General features: G+C 47.9%; 1 protein-coding gene across 23 annotated transcripts in view; it reads left to right on the forward strand.

The window, feature by feature from the left end:
* Window positions 1-23797, forward strand: part of HUWE1 (HECT, UBA and WWE domain containing E3 ubiquitin protein ligase 1) — a 155406-nt gene that overhangs the window by 71397 nt on the left and 60212 nt on the right. For 12 of the 23 annotated variants that reach the window (XM_088455517.1, XM_088455514.1, XM_088455520.1 and 9 more), the window contains exons 29-42: window positions 480-665; window positions 8264-8480; window positions 8777-8899; window positions 9337-9574; window positions 9807-10039; window positions 10181-10304; window positions 10796-10933; window positions 11418-11687; window positions 11957-12109; window positions 20615-20742; window positions 20824-20905; window positions 21266-21442; window positions 21660-21819; window positions 22030-22388. In XM_088455517.1, coding sequence (XP_088311643.1) covers window positions 480-665; window positions 8264-8480; window positions 8777-8899; window positions 9337-9574; window positions 9807-10039; window positions 10181-10304; window positions 10796-10933; window positions 11418-11687; window positions 11957-12109; window positions 20615-20742; window positions 20824-20905; window positions 21266-21442; window positions 21660-21819; window positions 22030-22388 — 2588 coding nt within the window. The remainder of the gene's footprint in view (window positions 1-479; window positions 666-8263; window positions 8481-8776; window positions 8900-9336; window positions 9575-9806; window positions 10040-10180; window positions 10305-10795; window positions 10934-11417; window positions 11688-11956; window positions 12110-20614; window positions 20743-20823; window positions 20906-21265; window positions 21443-21659; window positions 21820-22029; window positions 22389-23797) is intronic. The other 11 variants (XM_088455521.1, XM_088455523.1, XM_088455522.1 and 8 more) reach the window with 4 other exon arrangements.

Genomic DNA, 23797 nt, shown 5'->3' on the forward strand with positions numbered 1-23797 from the left:
GCCATTGCCGGCTAATCATGCGTAGTGTAGCTCATAGGCGGGGGTCAATAATGTTTGTAAATTTGGCTGCATCGCCTCTCCCATAGAAACTTATGGGGGATGCGGCTGCCTGCGGGAATGGAGGGATCGCAGCAGTTATCGGTGGCTCTGCTCATGTGCTGCCTGCTGTCACTGCTTCTGTTTGCTGGCCAGAGTATGTATGCGGCAATGTGGGGGCCCCCAATGTGTGGGGACCCCTGGACGACCGCCCCGCCTATAATCCGGCCCTGGCTAACTATACATATGCATATCTTGCTAGATTTATTGGAAGTGTCCATTTGCAGGGTGCACCTCTACAAAGAAATAACATTTAAGGCTTATTGTGTACACTCTTTATTGGGATCAGATGGTTTATGTGGCAGCAGCTATGTCAGACATAGGAGGATTAAAAGGTGAAATGAGTTATGATTTTATGTGTCTTGTTCCCTACTCCGATACAGACGGTGAGGTAGAAAGCTCAGCTTCCAGTGAAGAAACTACAGGTCTGCTAGAAGGTATTGGGTTGGATGGAGACACACTGGCTCCCATGGAAACTGATGAACCAAGCACTTCCGACCCAAAGGGTAAGCCGAAGATCACCCCGGCAATGGCTGCCAGAATCAAACAGATCAAGCCGCTACTTTCAGGTGAGCAACAGTGATATGCAGTTTATGGTCAATTAATACAGTGAATAAAGAAAGTATACTCATTTTGAAATTGCAGCTCCTTTCTTCCCTCTTTAGCACCTAGACCAAATAGTCTTTCCAAAAATCTTTGCTCTGCATGAAGAATAAAAGGAGAGAATTTACCCATATTGTGACCAGAGGGTCAGCTCTCCTCACACAGGATCTAGAACAAAGGAATGTCAATCTTGGGTGGTCCACAGCCCAGACCATCGGAAAACCTGCATGATGATTTACCATCTCACATTGGGGATCCTCTGGTGGGAGCCCAGTTTTTCCTTTTTTTTCGGAATATGTGATTAATGACCTCTTCAGATGCCTGGTTTCGGGACATTGTGACTGTGGGGTACCAGTTAGACCTTCTTTATCCATTTTTTCAGAGGTTTTTATCTACAAATCTACCTGCATTTTGGCAAACACATATGGGTCTGAAAGGGTGCTGTGCAGGCTCTGATTTCTTCTGGAGTAGTGGTTTCTATTTCGACCCATTCTCAGCCTAAAGTCTTTCAAAATTCAAGATGGAATCTTTGTTTTCAGTGATTTCAGAGATGGAATGGGGACGACTTGGGTCCAGAGACATCATGGATGCCTAGCTTCACATTCCCATTTGGGAGACTCATCAGGCTCTTCTATGATTCACAGTTCGATATAATTTTTTAATTTCAGATCACTGCCCTTTAAGTCTTCCTAATTAATGTATTGTGACTCTTTACAAAGGTTATGGTCGCTCATTGAGAGTGACAATAGTCTCATATTTAGACAACCTACTGAAAGGTTTCCCTCTCCTTGCCTCCTTCAGTCTGATGTTAGGCTGACTCATCAGGTGTTTTTCTGCAAAGTTGGATCATCAATCTCTCCCAGATGATGGCTTTTTTGGACAAGATCTTCGACCATCCAGAAAGTAATTCTTCCTAGGGATATGATATTATCCATTATTCTGTCCATTTGCTTAGTTTTGAAAAAACAGATAACTCAGTCCATTTCTATGTGTATGTGGGAAAACTTGTCGCATCCTTTCGAGGTGGTCCATTTTGGTAGGTTGCATTCCAGCGACCTTCAGATCAATCTCCTTTCCAAGTGGAAAGGTCTCCTCTTCACCTGACTCAGGGCAGTCATCTCTCTGAGGAAGCTCCTCTTTCTCTTCCCTGGTGGCTGAAATTGAGACCTCAACAAAGGCCAACGTGTCACCACTGGATTCTTCTTCCCATGAATGCCAGTCTCTGGGTGGAGGACAGTTGTTCAACAATTCTACTTCCAGAGGCATGGAGGGGGAGGTTAGGGTTAGACACCCCTAAGGGAGGGTTAGGGGGGGGGGGGGAAGGTTAGTGATAGTGGGGTATTCACATCAGTCGGGATTCTCACTGCTTTCCAGCGTCGGTATGACATCCGCCGGGCTAATGTTCGACGGTATATCATACCGATTCCCCGGAGGTCCCTCTGAGATTGGCGGCTGCTGGTAGATTAATCTCCCAGCAAGCCGCCCCAATGGGAGTTTCTGACTGGCCACATCAGATGCGACCAACCATGTCAGGGAATACCCAGCCTGGTGTGGTAGCATATGATAGCGACCACGCCAGGCAAGTGGTTAAAAAATCTATTTCTCCTTCATCCACTAGGGGACACTGGAGTTCAAGACAGTGGGGTATAGACGGTGGTAGAGTAGAGCCTGGCACTTTAAATAATTTAGAAGTGTGACTGGCTCCTCCCCCTCTATGCCCCATCAGCCCCAGTTTTTAGAATGTGCCCGAGAGAGCCGGTCGCACATCAGGCTGTCTCCAGCCTTTCCATAATTTAAACAAGCATTGAGGACAGGCAGGCTGCTTGCTGTGGCAGTCTGCCTGCTACGTGGGAGCCGCCGGTAGGGCACCACACGGCTACTGCAGCCTGTGTCCGGTGACCCTGAGGAGGGGGCACAATCATGGAGTCATCGGACCCTGCGTGGATCCGCCACTGCTGACATCGGCATGTGTCCGGGTTCCTCGCCGCCCCCTCAGCCCAGCATCCCGGCCGCAGCAGCCTGTAAGTATAACCACTGCTCCTGATTAGCAGGAGCAGTGGTTGTAAAAAGCTGGGCTCAGTGACAATTGCGCTGTCACTGTTAGGAGAGACCCAACCCTCCCCCCTGCACCACTTCTCCCTGACCTCCGAAGTTAGGCATCCCGGTGAGAACACCAGAGCAAGCGGGGGGCGTAGGTTTATTGGCACGTCATGCATACTAGCGGCGCCATCTGTGGTCGGGCGCTCCCTCAACTGCCGCGTGCACACGGCTGTCAGGGGCTGCCATAATAGCGCTCCCCTAGTAAAGAGCTTTTAAGCAGCGCAGTTCTCTAGCACCGGCGCTGGCTTTCGGGGGGTCTGTAAGGCGGGCTGCCTAAATTAAGTCCCGCAGTATACAGCCTCTATTGCAGCTCCTTACAGAGCAGCCAAAGGTCGGCACTAGTGCCGGGGCTCCGTTCCCGGCAGTGAAGGGGCGGGGCTTAGGTCCGACGGCCATTGCAGCGCCCTAGAGAGCAACAGGCGCCGCCCTTCTCCACCTATTTGCCGAAGTGGCCGCACGCTTCAGCGCATGAGATGCAGGGAGAGGTCTGGGCCCCTGAAGTGGCTGCTCCGCGGGAGGCTCAGTGATGATTGCAGCGCGGACCAGTGCCTGCCAGATCACCCCCGCTTCCCTCTTAAGGGCAGTGGTAAACACCTGTGTACACACAGTTTAGTTAGTTTACACCTGCTGCAGTCCAGCTATTTGCTGCACCCACCCACACGCAGTTGCGCATGCTAAGTAATTCAGAGGGTGCACTATAACTCCGCTTGTGCAGTTCTGTTGGGGGGCGGTGCTAGTCAGGTGAAATATATATTTATGCTACACAGTTCGGCCACTATCAGGCTTCCCGCTTCAAAGGGAAAGCTTTATACAGCCTCCGATTCAGCAGAGCCCGCCGCAGCTGAACCTGGCTGTGTTCGGGTCCCCCGACCCTCCCAGAGTCAGTGGGGCCAGCCGCAACTGAACCCCGCTGGGTCCAGGTCTCCTGCCCTGCCCAGCACCTTAGCTGCATATTGCTTACCTCTCTTGTTTAGTAGAGGAGGTGTTACTTAACGGGGTTGTGACATGTGGTGCTGCCGCACTCACTCTGGTAACTATGCACAGCTCTCCTATTATAAGAGGAGACACCGTGGCCCCCACCCCCTTTTGCTCACAAGAACAGCCTGTGCAACCATAGTGTACAGCTGGCAAGTCCCAGTAGGGCTTTCCTTTAGTTATATAAGGAAAGGGACCTGTGTTTGGTGCGGCCTGCATTCCAGCGACGCCATAGTTTTCCGGTCTCCTCTCACATGGAGGCGAGTTCTGCGTTGTAGCTAGTGGCTCTGGGTAATTGTATTCTACATGAACACGCCCGATCTCGTCTGATAGTACTTGGATCCAAATGCACATGAAAGCTTTGTGCGGACTGGACATAGTCCCGCCGTTTTGCAGCGCTGGGTATTAACCCCTGTCAGGCTTTCACTTGGTTCTATAGCAAGGGGCGCCTAGCTTAATCTAATTGCCTGACTTCCGAACTTGCTCTCCGGTTAGCGCGCACTCCGCGCCCGGAATGAGCCTGAATAGCAACCAGCTAATGCAGTGGACTGGTGAGCAATACACAGTGGGTTCTAGTCCCATCTATGAAATATTTATCATAGCCTGTGAAGGCTACCTCATGGTGCACTAGTTACCCTGCCTAAATGAACATACATATACGCTAAATTATAGGCTGGTTTTAAAAACTTCCAGTTCTCACCAGCCTTCTGTGCTTCCCTTAAAAGGTATGCATATGTGCATCTATATAGATTTATATCTTATGTGCTCCCTTGGCAGCACACACAAGGTTAAGTTAGTGACGCACTGCCAGGGAGATGGTTACCGGTAACAGATACCAGTCTGGGACAGCGCGCTACAAAAATATCCTGCCCAAACGCTGTAGCAGAATGATGGCCACACACGGCACATGAGCCGTAAGGCACATGTATGTGTATATATATTTGTAATTTATACTAAGCCCTGCCTTAGAACATATACATGTCTGGAGTGAATTTTGTCCTGGGGCTCAGTTCCTTCCATGGCTCTACTATGATTCATGTTTTAGTTTAAAAAAAAAAAAAAAAAAAATTGTCTCCTACTAATCTTGTATGTAGGTACGCATATGTGGATATCACTTTTTATCCTTACCATAAGAACAAGGGTAGGATCTGTTCTGATCAGTTTTATGTCTGATACCTAGCATGCTGCAACTAGAGGCTTGACTCTCCTGAAGCGGTAGTTGGTACAAAACTCCACTTTACACTATCTCTCCCTAGGGATTTGGTTGTGTTTTATTTAGATATAGATATATATATATATATATATATATATATATCTATATCTATGTGTGTGTGTGTGTAGGATGCCTATACTTCCACAATCATTAGGTTACCTATAACTCCACGGTTGGGAAGCCGCCTGGGAATTACAGAAACTGTAGGCTTTATCAATACATATTAAATAGTGGCTCTATAAACTAGAGTCATGTTCTGCAGCTTACATAGTGATAGTCACAATTCCCTAAGGCATTGCTTCTAGTATGGACCCTATACATGACTGGGGCCTTCTTGTGTGTCCACACATGTATATAAAGATATGTGCTTACACCCTCCTGGGGTGTTAGTTCTGTTCCCGTCAGTCTTTATCTACGGCGCCCCTTTTCGGGGGACCGTATTATTATTATTATTTACAACTACACTCCAGTAGCGCACTTGGTAGCAAACATACACCAAGAATGCAGGACATATATATGGCATTCTGATCTCCTGGTGCAGGAGTCTGACAAGTAAACTTACTATGTTGGCACTAACTCTTCCTTTCAAAGAGATTGCCTTCTCATGCAATTATGTTTGTCGGTGTGTACGTGGGTATATATATTATACTATAACCATTCCTTGTATGAATATTTCCTAAGATATGTCCCTTCTTTACTTGGGATAACTAACACATTCTATGTCTATGTATAGGTACCCTTCTCAGTATCGATTCTGCTACTCCATATTATTGTCTTGTCGCATATCTCAATAAAAGGAGTCTCTAAAGGGCCCCTAGGTACATTTCTATCAGTACATAGAGAATCCAGGTTCTATTCCATCCTCAGGGCTTAATTAATTAAATTACATGAAGGCCTATGGCCACCCGCTGATATAGGCAGGGTCAGGCCTGGGTTGTATTAGATTGGTGGGCATAATATGCACTTCACCGTTATAAGTGTTAATGTAAGGATACTTACACTAGCAGACTGTTTTTGGGGTATATGTATAATCTCTATATGGATACACATCCCTAATGGAACATGCTCAGGTATAGAGTCCTGTTGTACGACCTTCTTGTCTCCACTAACGTTTTGCTAGTTTCTACAGTATTTTCTACTGCACATCTCCAGACTGAAGTCCGTGCTGTAGACATTGGTCTCAGCCCATTGAAGCTACTCTATACCTAACGTGGCAGGTTACTGTGTGATGGAAAAGGTCAGTGACATTCTACATAGCGTCCAGAAAGCTTCTGGTCGCTCACAGGTAAGAGCTTACTAATGCCTCGGAAGATGCTCCTATTTCATGCAACCTGACATACATAGCGTTATTCTCCCTTCCGCACCCTAGCTGCTGTCCTAGCAGCCATCCACTATTTTAATCAGGTGGCTCTACACTTTAGAGTTTTCCTGGTGTGTGGGTGCATAGTTCCAACATTGAGATTAGTGACACTATTCTACTGAAATCTGTTGGGGTTATGGACTGAAGCGCATCTCTGGGCTAGTGCACATCTTTACATTACAGTGTGACAGTCACTATGTTCTATGCAGGGGGCCTGGTTGGTTGGTTTTCCTGTTCAGTATCTGTTGAGATTTTCAGCACACTGACAGATGCCTGACGGGTACCTTCATAGTTGTTCTAGTGCTCTAGCCTTGCTGTATGGGATGCTTCCCTATATTGGTAGCGCTCCCTGGGTGGCTATTGCATCCATGCTCTTTTACCGCTAGGATATCCTGGTTGTTTTTTTACTATGTTCGGGCCAGCAGTTGCTACTGACCACGCACTTCCATCATGTTGGAAGTTGTTTGGAGTTTGTGGCTGTGGTTTTCTTTTCAGCTGCAGGGTTTCAGTGACTGTTTTCTCCCTCTGTTCTCAGAATGGGTTGTTCTGCTGTCTGACCCTCTGAAAGGAATTGTATTCTCAATCCTCTTGAATCCGCCTCATGTCCAGTGGGATCTCTACTCGTTGGAGACTTCTATGGTCTAACCCTTCCGCTGGTTAACAACCTTGTAATAGTTGGACATCTAGGATGGTTCAGGGTGACTGTTCGGTCTTGCCTTTTGCCTCCCTGCATACTCTTTGTTGGAGTTTGTGGACAGGATCAGCTCTGTATCTGTAGATTGGTATCGTTATACTTCCATCTATATGATTTAAGTCCAGCAGTGCTGGGATTCTGCTATCTGCGACTGTTGCAGCTTCCTGTTTTCTCGAGTTTTGTCTCGTGTTCCTGCCCTTCTATGGATTCTGGTTGGGGTTCTCTGCTCCCTGCGCTCTGGCTTGGTCTGTTTCAGCTGAGCTTGCAGTGTTCTGATGCCTCTCATCTGCGGGTGTTCTCTGGCTAGTCGTTTTTTTTTTCCACTCGATTTACGCAGTAGCTTTTGGAATTTCTGTGACTGTTCAGCAAGGAGTTCTCATTGTCTCCTGGCTCTACGGCACTTGATCCTCAGCTCTTGCCTTTCCATTGGGCCTCCGTTTCTGGGCGGTCCCGGCTTCGGTTTGGCAGAAGGGTCAACAAGTTCTCCGCGCTTCCCACCCGGGAGGTTGGCTTTGGGACGTCCCCACTGTCTTGAACTCCAGTGTCCCCTAGTGGATGAAGGAGAAAACAGGATTTTGGTACTTACCGATAAATCCCTTTCTCCGATTCCACAGGGGACACTGGACGCCCGCCCAGCGCTGCGTACTTGCCGTTTTATTTGGTCCTTATATGGTTGTGTGACTGCATGTGTTCCCTGCAGTGGGTTCCTGTGTTCTCCTTCAGTCGGTCTTGTTCCGTTCTGTGGTCTTCTCCTTCTCCTCATATTCCTTTTGTCCTCCGTCTCCTCTCGGGCTCAGTTCTTAAACTGGGGCTGATGGGGCATAGAGGGGGAGGAGCCAGTCACACTTCTAAATTATTTAAAGTGCCAGGCTCTACTCTACCACCGTCTATACCCCACTGTCTTGAACTCCAGTGTCCCCTGTGGAATCGGAGAAAGGGATTTATCGGTAAGTACCAAAATCCTGTTATTTGACACTTTTGAAAAATTAATAGTCTGTTAAGTGAATAAAGATGGAAATAGGCCTGACGCGATTTATCTTGATCAAGCTGCTCTCCTGGTATTTTAATAACTTGCAATTTAAGTAACGGTTGTTTCCTTTTTTTTTTTCATTATTATTATAATATCCACTGCTTTGCTAAATTTCTTGACTTGTTTAAAACCTATGTTCCGTGCTCTGTCTTTGCTCTGTCTTACACATGGATTTTGTATCTTGTATTGCAGCGTCCTCGAGGTTAGGTCGGGCTTTAGCTGAGCTCTTTGGACTCCTTGTTAAACTTTGTGTGGGCTCTCCTGTCCGACAAAGGAGAAGTCACCATGCAGCTAGCACCACCACAGCTCCCACACCAGCTGCTCGCTCTACTGCATCGGCCCTGACAAAATTACTTACCAAAGGTCTTTCCTGGCAGCCTCCACCCTACACGCCCACACCGAGGTTCAGGTCTGTAAGGGTTTTAAGTCTTCATGTTTCTCTACTTACTGTTGCTAAGGAGATTTTTTTGGGGGGTCAAACTGGAATGAAATATTCCTGGTTTACTAGTTATCTTTGCATAAAGTTAAAGTCCAATTTACAATTGCATATTGTGATGCACATCTGGCTTTGTTTTACCCTTTAGATTTGCAGTTCAACTTCCATATAATCTTTGGCTTTCAAGCCTCAGGTTTGCAAGAGGTTTTAACGTGCAATTTATGAATCAGTTTTCCTCATGTTCTTTTTAAAATCCCTTCCTCCTTTAGGTTAACATTCTTCATCTGCTCTGTTGGTTTCACGTCTCCCATGTTGTTTGATGAGCGAAAATACCCATATCACCTGATGCTACAGAAATTTCTGTGTTCCGGTGGGCACAATGCGCTTTTCGAGTAAGTAAGCCTTTTCCTTTCATTAGCAAGCGCTGATAAGCTATAAAGTGCGCAAGAGAAAGAAACATAACATTATAAGCAAATAAAATCTGTTTGGTAACTGTTTTGAGTAGCTATATTTGAGACTAAGGGGGGGACTTTAATTAGAGCAAAATCGGACGATTTTGCGGGCGATATCAGCCACAATCGGATGAAAAAACCATTTAAACCGAAATTTCAGCTGTCGTTTTTCGCCAAAGTACTCAACTTAAGAAATTTTCACTAAACTATCATTATGGGGGCTGTCCAAAGGGTTCTGTAAGAAATCCCCACATTTTTACCCAAAAATAAGGATTTTGCAAATTTTCCCCATTTTTAAAAATCTCTCTACTGCGAGATTATACAAAATACTTTGTTTTGTAACGGATTATGAATTGAACTTCTGATCATTTTTATAGAACTTTCAACTGGGCACTTTCCATGGGTGGTAGAGTGCCTGTTTCTGAGGGACTGGAACATCCCGACCTACCAGATGGTACTGGGGAGTTTTTAGATGCCTGGCTTATGCTGGTGGAAAAGATGGTGAACCCCACAACTGTTTTGGAGTCTCCACATTCTCTACCTCCCACCAAGCTACCTGGAGGACAGAACTTCCCTCAGTTTAGTTCTTTGCGGTTTCTCGTGGTCACACAGAAGGTATGGTGCTCTTTTAAATATTGCATTAATAGATTTTTGGTACATTTTTAAAATAAGCAGTGTTATGAAAGTCTAAAGGTCAGTGTTCTGTACAGGTATGTTCATATTTGCTGGTAAAACATGTTTATCTATACTAAAGGGGGGGATGAAGGTGGCTGCAAAGGGTATGATTTCCAGCAGACTACATTGCACTCTCCTGATCTCTTGCTCACATTTAATTTGCTTATTAAAGGCAGCCTTCACTTGTCTAAAGAACTTGTGGAGTCGGAAGCCTCTGAAAGTGTATGGAGGCCGAATGGCCGAGTCCATGCTTGCCATACTGTGTCACATCCTTCGCGGCGAGCCAGTAATTCGTGAGCGTTTGAGTAAAGAGCGAGAGGGCAGCCGCGAGGAAGAAGGAGGGCAGCAAGACGAGAGCGGTGCCAGACGGGAGCCTCAAGTGAACCAGCAACAACTTCAGCAGGTGGGAGTGTGACTTAGGTTTACAGTGGGCATTTTCCAGTTTAGTCTCCATTATTTGCTTGGGTGGAATAAAAAATACTAAAGAACCTCTCCTTGACGCTTCCTTAGTCACTTTCCTAATCAGTTTGTCTTCCCCCCCCTATAGCTTATGGATATGGGTTTCACACGTGAGCATGCAATGGAAGCTCTTCTCAACACCAGCACCATGGAGCAAGCGACGGAGTACCTTCTCACCCACCCTCCTCCCCTTATTGGCGGTGTAGTGCGGGTAAGTACAGCTCACTGAAACCATTTTCATTTCTTTTTGGTGTTTATTTTTTTTATTCTCTGCTTTTCATCAGGTTCAGCTTTAGTTCTGCTTTCCTTCTGTTCCCTCATCACATTCCATCCTTCCCTCTCCTTCATTTCAGCCCCTTTCTACCGCAGGCTTCTCCGTGCCACTCTGCTCATACAAGGCAGACCTCTAAGCATACGCATGTGACAGAGTAGTATTGCTAGTCAGGCGAGGGGTAAACCCTCAAAACAAATAGTGCTTCCTAATATCTTGAACTGATGGTAAAACGCTATCAGGGCTGTTATCATAGTTAGTAAGATGAGCTGTTCCCCAGCCTGTTACCACAAATTGGGTTCCCTTGGCCCAAATGCAGCAGCTCCCTTCTCACCTTTTTGCTCCAATGTTCCCAAAACTCATCGGACACTTAATGTCTTTCCTATGCCTGTGCATCCTTACTCTCATGCCCTGACCTCCCCATTCTGCAGAGCAGCCCAGCTGACAGGAGGGTATCTGTTGTTGCTCTGCAGGACTTGAGTATGTCAGAGGAAGATCAGATGCTGAGAGCCATTGCCATGTCGTTGGGACAAGATATCCCTATGGAACAGAGGGCAGAGCTGCCCGAGGTACAGTACAAGATCAGTGTTGGGGTGAAGGGGTCAGGCAAGGGGGAGCCTCTCAAAAAAAAAAACAACAAACAAATAGGACATACACAAGGTTTAAGGGGCACTGGCTCTTGTACCTGCGTTAGAAAAGGTTGAGCTCTTCCTTCTCCCATCCTCCTGACCCAACGCTCCCTTCCCCTTTTCTCCCCCATCCACTGTATCCCAAACTCTTCCCCCTCCACACATGGTGTAACAGCCCCTCTTTCACCTCTGGCAAACATCACAAAGGGGTAGTGGTTTGTCACTGACATAAAGCTTTGGTTGTTCATGTTCTGCATATCTGAAATCCGCTACATGGAAACTGCAGACTACTGTGGGCAATTAGTCATTCTAAATCTAATTGGGATCAGGACATTACACCCTTTGCCTTTTTGTAGTTGGTTAAACTGCCTGTATATGGATTCACTAGGCCTTCCTCACTTTATCTTCCATGTTACCTCTCTAGGAAACTGCTCGCCGAAAAGAGGAGGAGGAGCGTAAAGCACGGGAAAAGCAAGAGGAGGAGGAGGCCAAATGTCTGGAGAAGTTTCAGGATGCTGAACCTCTGGAGCAGGATGAGCTTCATGGCTTCACAGACAGCATGCTACCTGGCTGCTTCCACCTGCTGGATGAACTACCAGATACAGTTTACCGTGTCTGCGACCTTATTATGACAGCCATAAAGCGGAATGGAGCAGACTATCGGGACATGATTCTCAAGCAAGTGGTTAACCAGGTGAGAATGTTTCTTTACTCAATAATGTATTAAGTGTTGTATCGGCTTGTTTAAAAAGGGGGAGTTTTAATTAAGTGCAAGGTTCCGTTGGTGGTTCCCTGTGCACATGGTGGAAAGCCCGTCTCATTTATACTCCTCTATGGAGTGTTACCAATATTGGGGCGAGGTTATCCTGCCTGGATGATTTGGTCATTGAATCACTTCCAGTATTTGTTTCTTTTTTGATATTGTAGCAACTCACTAAGTGTCATCATATTGCTTTCATTTAGGTGTGGGAAGCTGCTGATGTTCTAATTAAGGCGGCTCTTCCCCTGACCACGAACGACACTAAAACTGTGTCAGAATGGATTAGTCAGATGGCTACACTTCCTCAGGCATCTAATTTGGCCACTCGAATCCTTTTACTGACTCTGCTTTTTGAGGTACTGTGACTTCTGTGTTTTGTTCTTGTTTGAATCATTTTTGGGTTTGTTTCATTTTACTATACGTTTTTATTTTAAATTATTATTTAGGCAACTTATTTTACCATTGCTGTGCTCTCTCCTTGTTGAAGATTTTGGTGTTCTACAGATACATTGATTTTCTTGTGCTATGTGCTAAGAAGTTGATTGTTTGAATTCCTTTATGGTAAATGGAGAGTATCAAGAGTTTGTTATAAGTAAAAGTGAAAATAACAAAGCCCAGTAGACACAAACTCTCTGACTGTAGGATGATCTGAATAGTAATTGATTCTACTTCAGGGTCCATAGGGTCCACAGGGTGACCTTGGGGTATAGCTGGATCCTCGGGCACCACGGAGTTAAAGCTTTTAGCTGCTCCCAGGATGCACTTGGGTCCAACCTCCCCTATACCCCGCCCCCGAGCCACAGGCACCTCAGTTTAAGATGGTGCCCGGCAGGAGTCGGGTCACCCTGCGGGGAAGGGGCTGCAGGAGCAGCCCCCTAAAGCTTTTTTTTAACTTAGTTAAATTTATTTATTTTTTTGACATGAGTTTTTTTTCTCCAGAGCGGCAGCACTGGGCTGTCTGTACAGACGCCCACGCTGCCGCTCCTTCTCCCTGCTGGCGCCGCGACGCCAGCACTGAACTGGGGATCGCGGCGGGGGAAGCCAGAGTCTGTACTAGCCGGACTCTGGCTTCCCCCGGGACTGCTGCCGGAAGACGCCGGGGAGCTTAAGGTAAGCCGCGCACCGCTGATTAGCGGCGGTGCGCGGGTAATGCCTTTTATATGCAGTCCCATGCCCCCGGTCTAGGGGACAGACCGGGGGCGCTAGCGGTGGCGGCGGGCCCCCCCTCTATCGGAGGCATACCCCGTCAGACCACTAGACCACCAGGGTAAATTAAGCGGCAAGCGGGATGCCGCAACCTTGGGGGTTAAAAATGCTAGCCAGGGGAGGAAGCCTTCCCTGTCTAGCGGCTCCTCCCCTCAGCTCAGCGCGCCTTTCAGCTCGGAGTCTGGCGTCGCTGAGCTGCAGCTACTCGGGCCACTCCTCCTCTGAGGTCTCCAGCGGCCATTTTCTTACTGGCAGCGTGGATACTCTCAGGGAGCACGCGGACCGGTCCCCCTGTGTACCTCTCCCCCGATCAAGGACAGTGTACACAGCACTATAGCCCTCCCAGACACTGAATCTGGGAGGTTGATTGTAGTGGAAAGGTGCAGTGAGTATATCTTCTCTGCATGGTATGTGACTTTTGCTAGTGCTGCCTGTCTGTGTCTTTTTTCTACTTACTGTCAGCCTGTACCTATCCCTTTCCTTCTCCTACAAGCCCTACAGGTGTGCGGGGAAGGGTGTTTCTACTGACCTCACCTATATAGATCACGTATTTGTGAGGTCCGTCACATACAGTTGTGTGCTATACTGTGCCATATTGTGGGCTGTTGCTCAGCACACTGGTGAGTGCGCACGTTTTCTTCCTAAGTCATGTCTGAGGAGGAGATTGAGCACTCCGGGGCTCCGGCATTGTTCTCCTGCAGGCGCTGTTCTGCAGGAGTGGATAGGGAGGATTTGTCACAGGACGGCCTGTGCGGACGGTGCCAGGCGGTCCCTGGTACGTCTAAACCTCCCATGTCGCAGGAGCCACCATGGGCGATGTTTTCCCAGGTGCTGGTGTCCATCGCGGACCGTCTGTCGGTCCCGACTGCCGCCCCTACTAGAGCGTTGCCCCAGCCTGCCATCCCCCATTCCCCGGGTGTCCCACAATTATTGCAGACTCCCCCGGGGTCTCAGCCTGTTGGTCCCTATGCGGGGTTGCCAATGTATATTCAGTCCACCCCTGTGGCACAGCCGGCTGTGGTGCTGTTTCAGGCTCCTGCGACAGCCCCTCCACCCTGGGTGGATGCGCTTTCCCACACTGTCCAAGATTTGGCGGCAGCATCTTCGGCTTTTCAGTCGATGTTGCGTAGTGACATGCCCTCCAGGGCGTCTAAACGCTCAGTCATGGCACAGGCTGCGCATCTTTCGGATTCTGAGGGGTCCTCGGATGATGGTGAGGTGCAGGATGACTCAGCCTCAGATGCCTCAGTCCAGGAGGTAGACACTAAGTCTTCCATCAATGTGCGGGCTCTGGTTAAGGCGGTGCGGGCCATTCTTCTGATTGAGGATGAGGCACCCGCTCCCAAATCAAGGTATCCTAGTTTTAAAAAAGCTAAGGTTCTACAGCGTTCCCCTTGTCTGATCAGTTGACTGATCACATGGCGGTGGCCTGGCAGACGCCCAGTAAGCGTTTCCTGCCACAGAAACGCTTGGCGTCCAATTATCCATTCCCGGAAGCGCATTGTAAGAAATGGGAAACTCCGCCTGCAGTCGATTCCCATGTAACACGCCTCATCAGGAGAGCTACTTTGCCATTGCCGTCTATATCCTCGCTGAAGGATCCTACGGACAGGAAGGTGGAGACTTGTCTAAAGTCTATTTATTCTCTCTCAGGGGCTGTAGCCCGGCCGTCCATGGCCATCTCCTGGGTGGCCAAGGCCATTGAGGGGTGGGCCAACGCCTTGGAGGACACGTTTACGGATGAAGCTCCGGACGTCCAGAGGGCGTTGTTAGGACAGATGAGAGATGCCGCCTCCTACATTGGAGAAGCATCTTTGGATGCTAGCCTGTTGACCTCTAGGGTTTCGGCGGCAGCAGTGTCTGCTCGTAGATCCTTGTGGTTGCGGTCTTGGAGAGCAGACTCGGATTCAAAGAAAGGCTTGGAGGCCTTACCTTTTAATGGGGAATTACTATTTGGTCCGGACCTGGACAAAATAGTAGATACCCTGGCAAAATCCAAGTCAGCCTTCCTCCCTTCAGCTACTACTCCTGCTAAGGTCCGGAGCTCGGCGTTTCGTTCCTTTCGGGTTCAGGGCAAGGCAAAGGGTCAGTCCTTCCCGAGGCAGTCCGCACCCAAGACCGCCTCAAAGCCAAAGAAGCAAGCCTGGAGTGCTAGGCGCCCTTGTTCCAAGCCAGAAGATAAGCCTTCTGCGTGATGGGACGGGCCTCCCTCTGGGGGACCCCAGAGTGGGAGGCCGACTTCTTCAATTCGCCCAGTGCTGGCACAATACCACCACGGATGCCTGGGTGCGAGAAGTGGTCTCCCAGGGGTACGCCCTGTCTTTTCGGCACAGGCCGCCTTGCCAGTTTTTTTGCACAAGTCCTTCTCAGGACAAAACCAAGGCCTTGCAGGTTCAGGAAGCCATAGAGCCCTTGCTGACGGCGGGGGTCATTATACCCGTACCACAGTCTCAACGTGGGATGGGGTATTACTCTACGCTGTTTCTGGTGCAGAAACCCAATGGCTCTCATCGCCCCATCCTCAATTTGAAGTCCCTGAACAGGTTTCTCAGGGTTCCCAAATTCAGGATGGAAACTTTGCGTTCCATCATACTGGCGATGGAACCGGGGGATTATATGGTCTCCCTGGATATCCAGGACGCCTACCTCCATGTGCCTATAGCAACATCGCACCAACGGTTTCTGCGGTTTGCTATTCTCCACAACCACTACCAATTCAGGGCTCTACCCTTTGGTCTCTCCACGGCACCAAGGGTATTTACCAAGGTGATGGCGGTCATGGCGGCTCACCTTCGGAGCCAGGGGATACGGTTGCTACCGTATCTAGACGACCTCCTCTTGCTGGCAAGCTCCCCGGAGGTACTGATCCAGCATCTCCACCTGATGGTCGCTTGTCTACAGGCGCACGGCTGGTTGATCAACTGGAACAAATCCTCCCTCATCCCATCACAACGGATGGTTCATTTGGGGGCCCTGCTGGACTCTCGTCAGCAACGGATTTTTCTGACTCCAGAGAAGGTCTCCTCCTTACAGCTGCGGATTCACAGTTGTCTGAGCAGTGGCAGAGTGTCGGTGCACTCAGCGATGAGAGTTTTGGGGTCCATGGTGTCGGCATTCGACATGGTGGAGTTTGCCCTGTTCCATTCCAGGCCCCTGCAGGGGCTGATTCTTTCGGAATGGAACGGATTGCCACACAGGATCCGCTCTCAGATGCTGGTGTTGTCCTCGGAGGTGCGTCTGTCCCTAGCCTGGTGGCTACAGACAGCTCATCTCCTGGAGGGGCGCCCCTTTTGGATCCCGGAATGGGTTCTGCTCACGACAGATGCCAGTCTCCGGGGTTGGGGGGCGGTGACCGGCGGAGGAAGCGATTCTTCCCATCAACATCCTGGAACTGCGGGCAGTATACAGAGCCCTGCAGTCGTCCGGCACCGCTCTTCACGGAAGGGCCGTTCAGGTGCAGGCAGACAACGCCACCACGGTGGCGTACATCAATCACCAGGGAGGGACTCGCAGTCGAGCTGCGATGTCGGAGGTGTCCCGCGTCCTGGCTTGGGCGGAGCGCTATCTTCCAGCTCTCTCGGCAGTTTTCATCCCAGGAGTCCTCAATTGGGAGGCAGACTTCCTCAGCCGTTACGATGTGCATCCCGGGGAATGGTCGCTTCATCCAGAGGTATTCCAACTACTCGTGGACAAGTGGGGGCTGCCAGAGCTGGACCTGATGGCGTCCCGTCACAATCACAAGCTGCCTGTGTACGGGTCAAGGACAAGGGACGCAGGCGCAAGTCTGATAGACGCGCTGTCGGTGAAATGGCTGTTTCAACTGGCTTACTTGTTCCCTCCGATATCTCTGCTGCCTCCGGTCCTGCGCAAGTTCAAACAGGACGAAGGCACACTGATCCTGGTGGCCCAGAAGGCCGTGGTACTCCGATCTGCGGAGCCTGTCCATCGACGCTCCGTACCTCCTACCTCAACGGCGGGACCTGTTGTCTCAGGGGCCCTGTCTTCACCCGGATCTGGGTCGACTATCTTTGACGGCGTGGCTCTTGAGACAGCCGTCCTGAGGTCTCAGGGCTTTTCTAGCTCCGTTATTACTACCATGCTGAGGGCGCGCAAGCCTGCTTCCGCGAGGATCTATCACAGAGTGTGGCACACTTACTTTCAGTGGTGCGAGGCCAGAAACTATGATCCCCAGGTGTTCCGGGTTTCGCGTATTCTGGCTTTCCTTCAGTCGGGTTTGGATTTAGGATTACGTCTTTCTTCACTGAAGGTACACGTGTCTGCTCTGTCGGTGTGGTTCCAGCGCAGGAACGCTGCTATGCCGGACGTACACACCTTTTTCCAGGGTGTTTTGAGAATCCAGCCTCCCTTTGTGCCACCTGTGGCCCCGTGGGATTTGGCGGTGGTTCTTCGGGCCTTACAGGGTCCTCCTTTTGAGCCCTTGGAGTCAGTGGAGCTCAAGTGGCTAACTTTTAAAACTGTTTTCCTCTTGGCAATTGCTTCTGCCAGGGGGGTTTCAGATTTGGGGGCGCTTTCTTGTCGTCCCCCTTTTCTGATTTTTCATCAGGACAGAGCGGTGCTTCGCACTCGTCCTGATTTCCTGCCTAAGGTGGTTTCCAGGTTCCACATTAATCAGGAAATTGTTGTACCAGCCTTTCAGTCACCTGATCTTTCGGCTGGGGAGACTTCCTTAGACGTTGTCCGGGCACTCCAGGTTTATGTGGACCGGACTAGTTCTGTGAGGAAGTCGGATTCTTTGTTTATCCTCTTTGGTTTTCACAAGAGGGGTTGGCCTGCCAACAAACAGACTCTAGCCCGTTGGCTTCGTTCTGTTATTATTGAGGCTTATATGCAGGAGGGTTTACCTGTTCCAGCCTCTGTTAAGGCTCATTCCACTCGGTCCGTGGGCCCTTCTTGGGCTGCTAGCCGTGGCGCCTCTGCTGTTCAGCTCTGTAAGGTGGCCACCTGGTCTTCCTTTCAGACCTTTTTGAGGTTCTATGCGTTTGACACCTTTGCCTCTCAGGATGCATCCTTTGGGCGCCGGGTTCTCCTATCAGCACAGGAGCCTCCCCGCCCTTAGTTGGACTGCTTTGGGACATCCCCAAGGTCACCCTGTGGACCCCTATGGACCCTGAAGTAGAAAACATGAGATATGGTAAGAACTTACCTTTGTTATCTCTGTTTCTACGAAGTCCATAGGGTCCACAGGGCACCCGCCCTGACGCACCTGGCTTCATATGGGCTCTGTGACTGGTCACCGGTTTTCCGTCTCCCATTTCTGTGAGTATGGTTCTTGTGTGTTCCAGTCTTCCTTCTCTCTGTTTCGTCTCCACCTCCGGCCTGGGCTAGTTACCGACTGAGGTGCCTGTGGCTCGGGGGCACGGTATAGGGGAGGTTGGACCCAAGTGCATCCTGGGAGCAGCTAAAAGCTTTAACTCCGTGGTGCCCGAGGATCCAGGATCCAGCTATACCCCAAGGTCACCCTGTGGACACTATGGACTTCGTAGAAACAGAGATAACAAAGGTAAGTTCTTACCATATCTCTTGTTTTTTCACATATGATCATATATCTCTGTTCTATGGTTTGTACAGCATTAAGTCAACTTAATTATTACTTGATATATTTAGTTCTATTGGACATGGTTTTTATTTAATTAATCTGCAAACACACTGCCCCCTAGAGGGCTCAGGGAATCAAAGCTCCACATGAATCTTGCAAACACTGCCCACTGAAGGGCTCAACAAGCTAAGTGCCAAATTAATCTTGCAAACACACTGCCCCCTAGAGGGCTCAGCGAGCTAAGCTCCAAGGGTAGATAAAAGAACTACGGCAGCATGCAGACCTCTGTCCTAGGTGTCTGTTGTTCATGCCTCCTGGGATATAGTTCTGCCCGAGAGCAGGTCTGATAGATACTCAAGGGAGGAGCTACTTTTTTCTATTTAAATTAAGTCTTTTGTTAAACTTTTTTCCGATTATTGAAGACCTACAAACATAAGACATCCAGCATTAAGGTTCCATAACCCAACACTGTGTAATCATTGACCTGGTTCAGTCTGAAATGTAGCTAATGTCTGAGGTGAGAGAAACCTTTGCAATAAGGCTAAAAGGTTCTCAGGAAGACAACTAATACCCTTAACCTTCCAGATTGCCTATAGCATACAGGGATTTTCCCACATAGACCAGGTCTGGTCATACTTTAGCATTGTTGCTTATGTAGACAAAACATTGTCTTACTGCGGTTACCCAGGTTCTAACCGTGATAACTTTCCCAAGGGATAACTGATCACATATTGTCACACTGACATATTTAATTGTTGACAAACCTAATAGGATACCCTTGCTATCAAGCAGGGAACAGCGATCTATGATTGCTTTCTATTACTGCATACCAGTAATATTGTAACCTATAGCACTCCCATATTATATACCTTAAAGTTCCCAGCACCCACCAGCAATTGGAGTGCAAGTTGTTAACACTTCTCCAGAATTTTGCGCAATCTGATGGTGAAATGATCATTTGTACCTATGATAGCTGTCCACGCGGAACAGATTACTGAGGTGTTGTCCTCCAGGACCCAAAGTCAGACCACAGCATGTTGGTCTGTTTGCATTGGAACCACTAGCCCTAACTAACTGAAGTATTATAGAGCAATTCCATGCTTTAATGTATGCTGTATTAGAATGTTGAGCGTTTGGCATCATTAAAGGAGTGTTTTATCTGTATATATTTAAATGTAGGCCACTATTAATATAAAGTGTCTTTTTAGTAAGACCTGCTTCATGTGTTTGTAGCTAGCTCTATATTCTATGTACTTTACATAATAGAGCACTGTTGGCTCTATGCAGAGCAACCAAGTATATTTGTTTCAGTATCCTGTAAATAGACTAATTTCCATGATTATCAGAAGCGTTCATCCGTGCACCTTACCCTAATTGGGTGTTCTTTTTACTGTATTGATTTCCATATAGTCTTTGCTCTTTGTTAACCTTGATGTACCTTGATTCTTTTTTTGTGTAAAAATGTATCCTCTTTGTCATACTGTGACCTAGACAATAATCTTGAATTCTGTTGGTCAGGCTTATGCTGCATACACACGTAAAGATTTTCTGTCCAACTAGTTGATTGGAATGAAAATCTGGTAACGTATGGGAGTAACTGATGATCAGCAATTTGCTCCTAAATTCCAGAAAACAGATGAAAATGGTCGTTCAGACAAGTTTTTGTAAATTTTCTGGCGTTTGGGAGCAAATTGCTGATTGTCATTTGCTTTCATACCTTACCAATTAACTAGTTGGATGGTTGGACAGAAACTCTTTGTGTGTACCCAGCCTTAGCCTACCAAGTCCTTTAATACATCAATGCCTATGAAAGTTCAGTCCAGCACTGCTGAAACAGCTGGTCTGTTTGGAACAGGCAGTTTTCGTCGATCCGGCTCCTTCATGTGAATTGGAAATTCATAGGGTTATGACGTACAATAGATAACACTGCTGTATGTTTACAGTAGACCAGCAGTCAGTTTGAATAAGGTCTAAATCATATGGAGAGCTGAGACCTGGACAGTTGCATGGAGCTGGACTTATGCAGTCTTGGGGGTGGGCTCAGTATAGTTGCACCCATTTTGTCCTTATATCAACTGGAATTATCTGTTTTTCTAAGGAGTTGAAGCTGCCATGTGCCAGAGTTGTAGAAACAAGTGGAATCCTTAATGTATTGATTAAGCTACTAGAAGTGGTTCAGCCTTGTCTACAAGCAGCTAAGGAGCAGAAGGAAGTGCAGACACCGAAGTAAGACACTATTATACCAGCTTATAGAAGACGTCAATTCTGGGCTGCTCGCAAAACTAACTAGTCCCATAACTTTTTCAGGTGGATTACTCCTGTCCTTCTGCTTATAGATTTCTACGAGAAGACCTCCATTTCTTCCAAGAGGAGAGTGCAAATGAACAGGGTAATGTTGTTAAAATTGTAAACCTATTTCTCATGGGTAAGAAGACAGACATCCTTGAGGGTTTTAAGGTGGTCCCACAAATGTCCCCATAACGTGGAATGCAGGCTACTCATAACTTCCTCCTCTATCTGGCTCAGCCCTCAATACACAGAGGGTAATGTAGTGCAATGATGTCCACTAATTTGTAGCCTGGTGTTCTTCTGTTGCTGGTGATAAGGTCTTATATCTTCCCTGATCTCCGTAATTTACAAAAATGTAACTTTGAAACGTTATTAAAAATCTGCTATATATAGCGGCTTGACTCTTGTTGTTCTGTGGTCGCTGAAGGTGGAGTTACCCTTGTCTTGGTTTCCTCTCCAGTATCTGCAATCAAATGGTAACAACTGGCGTTGGTTTGATGACAGATCAGGACGTTGGTGCAGCTACAGTGCTAGCAACAACAGTACCATTGACACAGCATGGAAAGCTGGGGAGACCTGTGTGCGTTTTACAGCCGGCCGCCGGCGATACACCGTGCAGTTTACGACTATGGTCCAGGTAATTTTCTTTGTAAGAAACTCCTAGAACTAGTTATTTGATCCTTCTTCTTTTTTTTATTTTTTTTAAAGCCACATATTAGTTTTACAGCTAATGGAAAATCTAAAATCTCCCAGGTTTGTTTGTGTTTTCTAGCGGCTCATTTACAACAAAGTTTATGACCTAAGCCTTAAAATCAGTGACCGTTAATGTAAAGCATGCAATGCATCTCCCACAGGTCAACGAGGAGACTGGAAATCGGCGTCCTGTTATGCTGACTCTGCTGCGCATTCCACGATTAATGAAAAGCGGTAAGAACGGGAATGGCCAGGAGCTGGAGAAGACCTTGGAAGAAGGCAAAGAAGTGGAAGCCAAGCAGAAGGAGGAGAAGGTGGCTGGTGCGTGCAGACTTGTCTAAAATCCACCCAATGCTGAATTTCCACTATTTAATAAGAAAATTACTTATAAACCAAATGTATGGCCTGCCATTGTTGGGTTATATGTTTTGTTTTTTGTTTTTTTTTATAAGGTTTTGGAGTTTAAAGCACATTCCTCTAAATGAAAGCGCGTCAATGTCACTCAAATCACACTCTTTATTTTCTATCTAGAGGCTCCTCCTGTTCCTGAAAACCCTGTCACAGAGAAGGAGTCTCCAGCCGAAGAGCCTAAAGTTGGGGACATAGTGATCCAGGGTCTGACAGAAGAGATGGTGACCGTGCTGATTCGCTCATGTGTTAGCATGCTTGGGGTTCCTGTGGATCCTGACACCTTACATGCCACGCTCCGCCTCTGCCTGCGCCTAACCCGTGACCACAAATATGCCATGATGTTTGCTGAGCTGAAGAGTACGCGCATGATCCTCAGCTTGACTCAAAGTTCTGGATTTAATGGCTTCACCCCATTAGTTACCCTTCTCTTCAGGCATATCATAGAGGATCCATGCACTTTACAGCACACTATGGAAAAGGTATGTTTTTGATTTATACTACTTTCATCCAAAGCTATGATGATTGAGTCAATCGTTGAAATAGACTTCATTCAAATATTATAAAAATTAGTCATGTGAGAAATAAGTCTTAAAAAGGTGTCAGCAATGAATCATGATAACTTGTAAAACCATTATGTTTTGTATGTACAATTTGAAGGAACATTATACAAAAACACTTATTTTTCTTCCAATGGTGGGACATTGGGTCTGTGGGTATTGTGGGGTAAATTTACTAAAGTGAGCGTTTTTAGAAGTGGAGATGTTGCCCATAGCAACCAATCAGGTTCGAGCTATTATCTTCTAGAAGGTGCTAGTTAAATGTTGAGTAGAATCTGGCTGCTATGGGCAACATCTCCACTTCTTCTAAAAACTCTCACTTTAGTAAATATACCCCTGTGTGAGCTGCAGGAGCCTGAGCACCAATTAGTTCATTTCTTTTCAAGCAGCTTAAGCTCCTCCTCCCCTATACCCCACCTGAAGCCTGGGAAGCCAGTTATTCTTGGTGCCTTCAGGAAGAGGGCACGTTTTTAGAGCTGCGCTGGAGCCCTTGTTAACTTATTTTTTTTTTTTAATAATTTTTTTTTCTCCATCTGAGCAGTCAGTGGTGTGTGTTACCCATGCTACCTCTGACCGCTTCATCACCCCTCCAGCGGCCGGCATGCGCTGACAAAGGAGTCAGTGTTACCGGCCACCTCCTCAGCACAAAGGAGCAGCCTTTGGGCAGGTAAGCGACTACACTATGTGGGAGCTGGGCTCAAAACGGCTAACACCGCTGGTAGGGGCTTAAGGCATACTTGCCTACCCTCCCGATTTGGTCGGGAGCCTCCCGAAAAGCGGGTGCCACTCCCGACCTCCCGGGAAGGCAGGCAAGTGTCCCGGCAGCTGCCGACCCCTCCTGCCCCCCACCGCAATTACAAGAAAGTCCCCGGCAACTGGGGGCCTGTGACGCGATTCACGCCGAATCGCATCATTTTGCCCCCGCCCCCTGCTTCACACTGCCTGTAATATCGTTAGTGTAGCGGGGGAGGGGCCAAAATGACGCGATCGTGTGGCTCCGCCTCCGCCCACAAACTCTTGTCGGCTGGCCGGCCCCGCCATCGTTTGCTGGCCACGCCCCCCAGTCAAGCCGATCCGGCTGCTTCCTCCCGGAAGGGGCAGCCAGATAGTCGGCAAGTATGGATCAAGGGATCTGCAGCTTTTCTGGTAGAAACCATGTAAGTACTGTCGAGCTTCGTGTTCCCTACTTTTTCCCTCCACTAGCAATGCTGCTTAGGGTACTAAATAAAAAAAAAAAAAAGGAAAACTTCCTTCTGCTAGCTGGGGAAGGATGTACATAATTGTCTCAACATGTTGTAGTCTGTTTTGGTGGGTTTTTTTGCATGAGTTTG

Source organism: Taudactylus pleione, unplaced genomic scaffold (assembly GCF_031769625.1).
Source record: "Taudactylus pleione unplaced genomic scaffold, aTauple2 ptg000656l, whole genome shotgun sequence".
Lineage (NCBI taxonomy): Eukaryota > Metazoa > Chordata > Amphibia > Anura > Myobatrachidae > Taudactylus > Taudactylus pleione.